The sequence below is a fragment of the Triticum aestivum genome, chromosome 7B (assembly GCF_018294505.1).
Source record: "Triticum aestivum cultivar Chinese Spring chromosome 7B, IWGSC CS RefSeq v2.1, whole genome shotgun sequence".
Lineage (NCBI taxonomy): Eukaryota > Viridiplantae > Streptophyta > Magnoliopsida > Poales > Poaceae > Triticum > Triticum aestivum.
In genome coordinates, this window is record NC_057813.1 from 741,009,577 (window position 1) to 741,020,908 (window position 11,332).

At 43.6% G+C, this 11,332-nt stretch overlaps 1 protein-coding gene across 1 annotated transcript; it reads left to right on the forward strand.

Annotated features, from left to right (window-relative positions):
- The first annotated feature begins 784 nt into the window (after nucleotides 1-784).
- Nucleotides 785-9,830, forward strand: LOC123155699 (uncharacterized). Its single transcript, XM_044573850.1, has 3 exons — nucleotides 785-1,117; nucleotides 1,317-1,392; nucleotides 9,426-9,830. Exons 1-3 carry the CDS (start codon nucleotides 815-817, stop codon nucleotides 9,548-9,550), a joined length of 504 nt encoding a protein of 167 aa, XP_044429785.1. The 5' UTR covers nucleotides 785-814; the 3' UTR covers nucleotides 9,551-9,830.
- Nucleotides 9,831-11,332: the final 1,502 nt, after the last annotated feature.

An 11,332-nucleotide genomic window follows, 5' to 3' on the forward strand; every position in this document is an offset into this window, starting at 1 on the left:
AGACAAAAATTTTGGGATGGTGGGACTATAAGAATATTACTATTAAATACTAGTATACAAATATATATTTAATAGTATACCAAAATATAAGAATATTTAATAGAAATATACCAAAGGTATGCTACTATTAATTGCTGGTATTAAATAAATAAATCTGTAGATTTACACGCGGTCCCCACCTTGGCCTGTGCCTTCCGTTTCAGTTCATAAAAGGCAACACATGCTTCTCCTCCTCGCTCACATTCTTCTCATCCCGCTCTCCTCAACCAACTCCGTGCGTCTGCTCGACCGATCCACCGCGATGTCTAGCTCCGACGTCAGTGCCATGCCCGCAGCCAACCACGAGGGGCACAGCCTGGCGGGCCCCGCCCCGCCCCCTGCGCCGGTGGTTCACAAGCGCAAGCCCGGGAGACCCCAGGAGAAAAGCCTGCCCCCAGCGGCCACCAGAGAGGAGCTGGAATCCAGGGAGTCCCTGGAAGGACCCTTGAAGGTGCTTGCGCTCCCGGCGCCAGGGGCCCGGGGTGCTTATGTTGTCTCAGATGACAAGATGGTGTGCCGCGCTCGCGCCCCCACACGGCGTGCAAGCGCGGTATCCAACGACAAGATGGTGAGCCGCGCTCGCTCCCCCCCCCCCCCTCTGCTACTAGTGATTTGAAGTTAACCGGTGCCTAATGAGCTGGAGTTATTGACAATCTTTAATCTAGTCATGTGAATTAGTGCTAGTGCTTAATGAACTACCTGATGTGTATGTGCAAGAATTACGTGCTGGGTATATGTCCTTGGACTTTCTAATCGCTGCGATCTCATCTGGCAGATGGACAGGAACGAGATAACGCCGGTGGTTCGCAGGCGCAAGCCCGGGAGACCCCAGGAGAAAAGCCCGCCCCCAGCGGCCATCAGAGAGGAGCTGGAATCCCGGGAGTCCCGGGAAGGCCCCTTGAAGGTGCTTGCACTCCCGGCGCCAGGGGCCCCGCGTACTCACGCTGTCTCCGGCGACAAGATGATGAGACGCGCTCGCGCCCCCACCCGGCATGCAAACACTGTCTCCGACGACAAGATGGTGAGCCGCGCTCGCGCCCCCACCCTGCATGCAAACCATGTCTCCGATGACAAGATGGTGAGCTGCACTCGCTTCCCCCTCTCCTACTAGTGATTTGAAGTTAACCGGTGCCTAATGTTTTGAAGTTACTGACAATCTTTAATCTAGTCATGTGAATTGTACTGTAGCTTACTGAATTGCCTGATGTGTATGTGCATGAACTACGTGGTGTGTATATGTCCTTGGATTTTCTAATCGCTGCGGTCTCGTCTGGCAGATGGACAAGAACGAGATGGCGCCGGTCCAGGGGGTGCCGCGCATGCGAGGGAGCATCGCGTCGTCAAGTGCGGTTGGTAAGTATACTTTATGCTGCTTTTTTTGTCAACATCGTCTCCGTGCAGGCTACACTGGCAAACAAGCTGCTTAACTCTTGTGCATGCTGGTTTTTCGTCATCACTAGTATACTGGTATTGGACTGAAGCTTGTTAGCTCTGTCCATGCTGGGTCTTTTTTTTTCATTATTAGTATTGTTATATATTAGCTGAAGCTGCACATGTTTTCTTTCCATTGACGTTGGTGCGGGCGGTGCTACGCGTCAGTCGGCCGAGGGATGGACGCCTTACTCACCTGATTTTAATCAAGTCCCACCTAGGTGTAGTTTGTTTTGTCACTAGCTGTGTATACATAGGCGAGCTCCAGCACTATGCTGCAGCGTGGAAAACATATGAACTGTAATAAGAAACATGCAATGGCTAGAAATATCTCCACATATTTTTTTCAGCACATTTTAGGTGTCAACGAAATTAGTCGGATCGCCAGCCATCGAATTGACATATGGAGCATTGGATCACACTACACGGCAGCAGAGAGAATGGAAACCGTGTTCCTCCATAGCCTCCACAATACATGTGTATCCACCACCCCTCCCACATCGTCGCAACAGACAATTACGTCCCCTTGCAACACCTGGCTTTGGTACCCTAGAGATCCCTGATATCGCTTGGATATCCTGCAAGTATTATTACAATGCGCCAACGAGGCGTCGTCCTTGCAACATTGTCTTACAGACAATGTAGTTGATGCCACCACCACCATCACCCATTTACACATGGGCCGTGGCATGTGGCACTGTTCGTGGGATAAAACACATCCCGCGAGAATATGCGGTTGCACCACTATGATCTGTGCATCTTAGGAATTGTTGTGACTGCCCCTGCAAAACTAGCGATGATACGACCATCGCCCTGCAACATCGGCCATAGTTGTAGCACATATGAGAAGACGGATGCCGCACCTAACAACACATTATGTGTTTTTTGCACCATATGAAAGCACTGCCTTGCAACATCGGCTATCAGGGTGCTGCACCGACAAACACACTCACGACCTTGAGATGTCGTATGCCTTGGCCGATGTAGCATAGTGCTCCTTTTTCAGCATATAGCGATGGCTTGTAGCATTGATGGTCGGAGAGTCGCAACATCATTGAGTGGCAGTGCTAGCCCAACTCATTGTCATAGAGAAAGGGGAATAAAGGATGGGTGTGCACGTGGTGGAAATAAAGTGAATGGATATGGTGAAGAGAGAGGAAGACTAACAGGGGCATCCGGCGCTAGAGCGATCTGACTGATTTACCCCTGAAACCAGCCTGTTGAATATAATTCAATTTTCTTTTGAGAGACCTCGTAAAAACGTCGCAACATGTGAGCATGTCTATACAAAAAATTGTAGATATACAACGCATACTCATTAGCTTCAACAAATAAGTGAAAAAACACAATGTATATAGGCCTGAACCGATGGATCATCAGCATGCATCTACCAGATCTTCCTAGGTTACGCCCAACCGTGAGTCGTTCAATTGGGTCACACATCACTACCCAATCAACCACCAACTTAGTTGTTCCTCTCGTCTCCTGTACCCACCCTTCGCAACATACACCCATGATTCTCAGCAATAGACCAACATGGAGGCGACAATGGTGTCCATGATAGGCTAGTCAAAAGCACACCGGTGATCAACCTTACAACACTAAACAGAACATTGCAACATGAGGTAACCCCAACTTTGTAGCACTGGTGCACCATTTTCAACCACCTTGTAGCAATGAAAAGTTCACTGACCAATAGCATTGCTGCACCAAGTTACTGGCTTCCAGCACTGAACACACGGGCTTGCAGCACCGCGATGATCGATGGTCGGCCTTTCAACAATATTAGTTAACATTGCACACCTCGTCTCCATTTTTATGTACATACACATGAGTGAGATTGGAACATCAGTAACGTATCAACATTACCAAACATGAAGACAATAAATTTGTTTCTCCAAGCATAGACGTTACTGAATAAGCGTGCAACTGCACATCCACCACATGAGCCATAATTTTTTAGCTCTGTGACAACAGCTTATAGTTGCAAAAGAGCTGGCGATGATGGTTTAGAATGTATATGATCAAAATAGATTAAATGGAGGGGAGGATGGACTACCTATGTTGAATCGGACTAGCCGCAAGGTCACAAGTGCCTTGTCTAAATAGCCAAAAAGACAAAAGGAGGCCTCCTGGATTCTCCATCCTGAAGCTAAGCATAACTCCAACTCCAGACACGCTAGGGGGCTACTAAAGGTGCAATACGCTAGGGATGTCTTCTGGGTGGGAAGCCCGGTAGCAGGCTTGCCTTAGGGCCCAAGAGGCCAACTGGAGGATCGGTGCAGTAGGGCAGCTCAGGAGCCTAGATAAGGACTGTGGGAGCATCTTGGCAGGCAAGCTAAGATGGCAGTGGTATGAGATCTGATGGATTCCTTGTAAACCTAGCCCGCGCCACCTATATAAGGAGGGGCTCGGGGTTGTCATTCACATATACTCTCATAGACTATACTCTCTGTAGCATTATACTTCATCTCCACTCTAAACCCCTCGCACAAGGTGCTCCACCATGAATAAAAATCAGATACAGGATGTTGGGCATTACCTCTCACCGAGGGCCCGAACCTAGGTAAAAACCTTTGTGCGGACTACCTTGTCGTGTATCCCCACAAGTTCACCACCCTACTATGGGTACTCACGGTTTTCCATACTATCACATAGTTAAGTTCTAACACATTTTCTTTGGGGAGTTGAAGCAACTCATGGTGTAAGTAGGTGTTGCTTGAAGCACTGATTCTACTAGCACCTCCTTTCCCTCCTTTGAGATACCTTGTCCTTCCAATCCAACCACTTTGCCATTTGAGCTTTCTTTAATATGTTTAAAATTTCCTTCCTTTGACCTACCCACCACGGTTGGGACCCCAAATAATGCTCGCTCAATGCCTTAGGATCTGTGCAAAGATATTAACAACAACTTAGTCCTCCTATTTGCCTCACTTCCCAAAGAATGTTGAAGCTTTTAGAAAATTTCCCATTTGTCCCGAGGCCCACTCGTAGTCAAATAGGATATATTTAAGGTTACAAAGTTGCCATTTGACGGTTGAAGAAATACTATACTATCATCTGCAGAAATAAGGTGGGCTACATGGGGGTTAGTGCTCCCAAAAGATATACCATTGATCTCTTTATCTTTGAGCACTCATGAGAAAGGCCAAAAAACTCGCAACATAGAAAATAAGAAAATAGGGAGACCATCGGTCTCCTTGCCAGAGCCCTCTTCATAGTATAAAAAATACATAACACACTCCTTTCAATTTGATAGAAAACCTGGCCGGGGTACCACACATCATAATCATCAAGATCAACCTATCTGAGAAACCAAGTGCCCTCATCATCAGATCGAGGAAAATCCAAACCACCCTCTTATAGGCCTTCATCATGTATAGTTTAATTGCGAACATTGGATTTTTCTATTTCTTGAACGAACATACTTTGCTCCTGCGTGATCATTATGGATATGACAACCTTCAATCTCTTTGCTAGGCCTTTGAAGCAATCTGACTGAGCGTGTTCAATAAGTTGATTGATCCCATTTGAGGAAGTATCTCCATTGAGGTAATTTTGGGGATTAGTACTAGAACCATATCACTAAAGTTTGGTCAAATAACTCCATTAAAAGAATCACCTATTACTATGCGTACATCATTTTTTAGAAATAACTAGTGAAATTGGTAAACATAAGTAAGAGGTTGTCTAGCCCCTGCGCTCTTGCCAGTCAAATTTAGAATAGTGCATTCTCAATTTCTTCATCCATCACGTCCGTGTTCACCCTCTCCTCCATATCACTAGTCACACAGGGTCGGATGTGAGCTAAGATGTTGTCAGCATCAACAGAGGCTTCTGAAGAAAACAACTAAGCATAGAAATCGGCCGAAATCTTCCCCATCTCATTGTCAATAGTACAACTCATGCCATCCGCCCTCATGTTTTGATCGTCTTCCTTGAGAAATTCCAGTTGGGAACATTGCATACACATTATTTGTTCTTGTGCACGAACCACATGAAGCTACGCTTCAATCTCGCTGGTCTTCAGCAAGGATGTCTGGATCCCAATGCGCTACCCTTTCCATCGAAGCTGGACCTTGTGCCTAGTAATCTGACAACATACAAGACAAAATATAGAGCCACTTCAATGTTTCATATCATTGGTGACATTGTTACGCTTCCTGTAGAGCTCACTCTGGCCGAAATTGTTATCACATGCACACTATCATGCCTACATGGGCATCCACCTCTCCTCAAACGTTAATGCCCTCTTCTTACTTTTGGTAATGACTAGGTTTTCTAGCGATCTATTAACGAGCAAACCATGGTCTGGTCCTCCATGACAACATGTTCAATGGGTGTATCCTACAATGAATGCACGAATTCATCATTGCATGGACCCCTGTCCACATGTACATAAACGATCTCATCCCGCACCCTCTTATTGTCCCAAGTGTACATGTTGCTACTAAAACAAAGTTTTGAAACACTATTATTGGCTACACTCTCCCTAATGCGCTCCATTTGTGTGAAACTCCTCAAGTAATCTCCTAGTTGTTGTGATTAAAAGAATTCTTTGTTGAGGTATCATTGTAACAGATAAATGTATTATTAGGATCCAATCTCTCGGAGCCTCCCTTAGCTACACAAATTTTCATCAATCTCTCTTCCTATCCAGTAGCTTTAGGTGATAATCATTGTGACGCCTTTGGTGGTCACCATCACGTTGCCTTGTCTTATGAACAAAAGTGCCTCGTCTGCGTTGCTCTGAGGTAGATGGGTCATCTTTCCCAATGGCCTTGCACCCTTTCCCATATAGATTTTTTTATGTCTTGCTTACTTTCATGCTCCTTCCTCAGGTCCCACTTACTTTTTAGATTTAAATCATCCCTTAGTTCACAATCATGTCACATTTCTTGCCTGAATTGGTCCTCCCTACACTTCATCTTAGGCAGTTACCCTGTACAAGACCATCTCGAGGATCCTCGCTAGAGAGAGAGTCCACAGAGGGTGTATAATCAGTGTATGACCTGCACTTAAATGGACGGGCATGCAACGCTACATGACCCCTACGCCCATAGACGCCCTTGCTTGACCTAGTGCTCCCAAAACTAAAGTTCGTGCTTTCTTTCACCGGCCTCTACTTAGTTTTTGTCTATGAGGAGCCATGTCCAAGTGATGCCCTCAACCATTCACCCAACTAGGGTGAGGAATCATTTTGTGGTTCAAATCATCTGTCAACATGTGCTAGTCTGTCGTAGTCAATCCAAAAGAGAGGTATCTTCTCAAATTGAAAATCAAACAAGGTCCCCTCATCTTTTGCTGAAGAGTGGATAAAGAAGCCTTAGACTAGTGAAAGAAATCTATCTCTAAATCTGAGATGGTTCCCCCATAAATCCATCGTTCTTAACATCACTCTTTACCACGCCACCAAGACAATTCCCAAGAGCATTCCCAAAAGTATATGATCATTTATATAGGGGAGGATCTGTAATTATCACCCATGGCTCCGTCATACAAAACATTATCTTCGATGACCTGGTTTTTTCATCATAATCCTTCAAAACTATCACATTAAAACCAAATTGCCACATTCAATTATATAGAGCGTGCTTCTAGACTCCTTTGTTATGGAATCTAAAGAAGAAGATACTATTTCTAATGTGACTTACTTGGACTTCCTAATAGTGTCACATGTATGTTGCGTAGCCCTAGCAAACACGTTGATGTTGATTTGCTGGAGTGAGCATGCCTTTCCAACCACTGACCACCGAGTAGGCCTCGGTCGGTCTGGAATCCTGATTCTCAAGCATGAGATCTATTAGTTCCTTTTGTTGTTAACTTCTGGGCTCCTTGTTAATTTGGTTGAGAGATTAGCTGCCTCCCCTGAAGCATTTCCATCTGTCAGGGACTTTGAAGGTTCTCATCTTAATGATCCTTGGTCGCCCTGTTCACTTGAGCTGTCGATTTACGCCACGCCTTCTCTCCCATAGTCGCGCAAAGGAGTGGAAGCACCAAGACCAATCAATGTAGGAGTATAGAGTGTCATCACCTCATAGATGAATAGAAACCTAACCCTAGCACTACTTGTCGGTCGCCTATAATCGCCCTTAGCATTTCTTTTCATGTTGGGCCCGCCATAAGGTATTTATATGTTCGCTTCCATTGGTACTTTTTTTTGCACTGGAGCCTTTCTGCTACATTTGCCTTTCTACGAAGGATGTCTTATCCAAATCATATAGTCTCCTCTATCTATAGGAAGCGAGGACATTAGCTCTTCTTTTTTTCAAGGCAAATACACTTGCTAGTGTTCAAGCGACATCGAAAGAAGTCTTGTCACATGTGAAGACGACGCTAAGAGTGTGACACATATAGGTGCCAACTTGAAGAATAATGCAAATTTCAGTAAATATGAATAGCTCCTGGGGGAACGAGCGCATAAAGGAATCAGCCACCATAAATGGATCATTTCCAAAGAAACAAAGTCACAAAGAGAGAGACAAGACATTAGCTTCTTTATGGGGAACACATATATTTAAATGTTGCCTTGCTCTCTGATTATTAACAAGAAATAATTTTTACTAATATATTATGTGTAAATCTTGATAGATATGGAATGTATTTTGGTCAGTATGTTTTAAGGAATCATATTAGTTTTTGGTATGTAGAAATTAAAAGAAGTTCATGTGCCTTCAAGGCATGTCAAGGTGTGTTGTTCCACCTCAAAATTGGTTCATACTAAATGGTTATTCTCCCTACATATAGCCCCAATTCTCATGCTCTCTCTCTCTCTCTCTCTATTTTATATTCCAGACTACTCCATAAAGCCTAACTGGTGAAGGTCCAGAAACACCCAGCAGTGACGGGTTGAACTCCCATTAGTAGTCTATACTTAGTGGAGGAGAAACAAGCCACTTACAGGCACGAGCCCGCCAATGGTGAATAAATCAGAAAAGAAAATCAGGCCATGGCCAGTCCAAATCCAGCACCTGCCAACAATGTGTAGTCTCCACTACTCGAACCTACTTTTCCTCAGTGCGTGACATCATGTGATGTTTGGAGAATCCATAGAGTTGGGGATCCGAATATAAAAAACAACAATGGGGAGTGGCTTGAAGAATAGGAGCCAAGAAGCTGGACGGAGAAGGCCTCCACCATACTGCACCATTGGCCGATACTGATCCGTATGGTGCAAGGACCAAGGCAGAACTGAACACCGTCATCATCTAGGTTGCAAAGGAAGTTGGACCACTGTGTTGCTTCTCTCGGACAAACTCAATGATTTCATGCAGTTGGCACCCATGCCACATTCCATAGAGATAACAACATTGAGGAGGAGGAGGGACAACGCAAGGTTTCTTCCTCATAGGAATTAGTTTCGAGGAAGTGGGGGGACGATATGGCATGATGAGCAGTTAACAAGGGAAGTTTGCATGACTGTGGAGGACAAAGCATTAAGACAAGTGTGCTAGTAGCTAGATAAGGGATGAATGATAGCAGGAAGGAATAATGAGCTTACTGGGTGAGGCTACTATTTTTTAAGTTGCGACCTACTGATCATAACAACAATTGATCGTAACAACGTACCATTGATGATTTAGGGTATTGATTTAGTAACTGTTAGGATGTGACTACGGCTTGTAAGTGGTGGGTTGTATATTACTAACAAGTAGCATGTTTAGCCTCAATATTGTCCTCTGTCACTCGTAACAACGTGCCATTGACGGACCACATATTGGGCCCGTCACTACTACCTTTTTCAAACAAAAATAGAATTTTAGTTATAGTCAGATTCACAACAATCCCGCCGGCCATTAGTGTTAAGTAGCATTGCTGACCGGTTTTTTGAACCACCACTTTTGATCGATAACTAGGCGAGAACTCTAGTGTAGTGCACATTTGTTTGGTTGAGATTTTTTAGTGTTTTTATGTGCACAAAGACATATCGTTCAACCCTAACATGTTCTCTTTAGGTGGGGTCGAGAGTGAAGGACTGGGGAGCTTGGAAGTAGGGGAAATGGCACCTCGAGGGGTTCAGGTCTCCATGATCAATAACCACAATTTTGATCTGAATGAGCTGCCGACTGAGCATGAGTAGCTCAAGAAGGAGTAGTCACCCATGGAGCAAGAGTAGCCGCCTATGGCACAACATGAGCTTTAATATTCACAATGGTTGGAGGCTACTCAAATCCCGCTTGTGTGAGAAAAAATAACTCTTGGCCCAAAGTATAGCCCTGTCAGAAATTATCGAAACAATATCCTTATCCCAAGGACGATTGTAAAGCTTATGTGGAACTTTTCAATTTCTTGCTTCCTATTTTTTGGTGATTGACTGACGCTATTGCTAAACTTGAGGGAAGGACTTGGTATACTGCCTCATGATCAATGTGTCACCTGGAATGGCTTTTCTATTCATTTCCCATGATGGTTTTGATATGTAGATTGTTTGGACAAGCATTTATTCATTCGGTAAAGCTTTGTGAAACATCAACGGTGTGAAATGATAGTAGGTCAAGAAGTGTGTTGGATCATGAGATAACATATTTTCTAAGTTGTTAATCATGTGTGTTAACACCATGGGTAGTATGAGAGAAGGTCAACATGCATGTTTGGGTCTGAAATGACCTCATGACCCAAAAGGGAGAGAAACATGCCTAATAGGAATATGAACAATATGGAAGTTACTTGTTGCATGGATGTTAACTGTGGTTATGAAACCACACAAGATGTCAGAGGACCCGCATCCTTACATATCAAGGTTGACTTCACATGCCAACTGGATTTCGACTAAATTATTGTATATGCATGTATGTTATATCTTGACATCTTACCAAACAAAAAACACCAAAAAATACACTATTTACTTCTCTTTGATGCATATTCTAGTTGGAGAGTAATCATAACCTTATGTGGATATTTTTCCATAATAGAATATATAATGGTCTAGTGAGGCAAGGTGTAAATGGAGAGGACAATAGTCGAACATGAAAACATCCAACATTGTGTTATAGTTGCATCAAGTTGTCTAGTGAGTCAATATGGAAATGGAGGAGGCTCATAGGGCAACACGAGAACACCCAACATGTTGCTCTACTTACTTCCTATTGGTACGAAGAGACCGAGAGTAGTGAAAGGTTAATCATAACACATGGACAAGATATCTCATACAAGATGAAAATGGAGTGAGTCTTGTATGAAAATGCTAACAAAGTATGAGTGTGCATAGCATGCCATCCCCTCCCTTTCTTGTTCGAGTTTCCTTCACCAACCCCATAGTACCCTGATCAACACTATTATTTGGATATGCTTCTCATCTGAGAAAGAATAGTTATTGAGAGACATTTATATCATTGTCTAGATAGACTTGTTCAAGGGCCAATAATGGAGGTGTCTTATCTATTATAGCCACATTCCGGAGAAGAATAAAAAAAGTAGACACAACCTGATAATTTATTGAGATTTGAATTGAGGATCCACATACATCAACTATCCCACATGTGAATCAAATCCACATCCTACATGGGCATTGGGCTTTAGTTGGACTACCACTTTATGGACAAGCCATGTGCTCCATGTAGTCTATGTTGCAAAGGCGGGAGGACAAGGAGCAAATAGTTTTTGATGGCTGGACATTGAAGTTATTTGTCAAGAAATTTGTTTCCTGACATGGTTTGTTTATTTCATTATTTAGTATTTGATATCGGTTCAATGCTCTAGTATGTAACATTCTTCTCACATTTTGGGTCTAGCTCTTGGTGTTCATGAGTTCATTACTTATGTTAACTATTATTGTTGTGGCCACTTGTTCGACAAGAGACTATAAAGTTAACTAAGATACTCTCATATTTATATTAATATAGTTGGCACTGAGGTAATAATA

Bases quoted from the DNA above. Each gene is read 5' to 3' on its own strand.
- LOC123155699 (XM_044573850.1), top strand. From the start codon at position 815: ATGGACAGGAACGAGATAACGCCGGTGGTTCGCAGGCGCAAGCCCGGG. The intron at 1,118-1,316 runs GTGAGCTGCACT...CTCGTCTGGCAG, and splicing joins ATGTCTCCGATGACAAGATG to ATGGACAAGAACGAGATGGC. The intron at 1,393-9,425 runs GTAAGTATACTT...TGTTCTCTTTAG, and splicing joins CGCGTCGTCAAGTGCGGTTG to GTGGGGTCGAGAGTGAAGGA.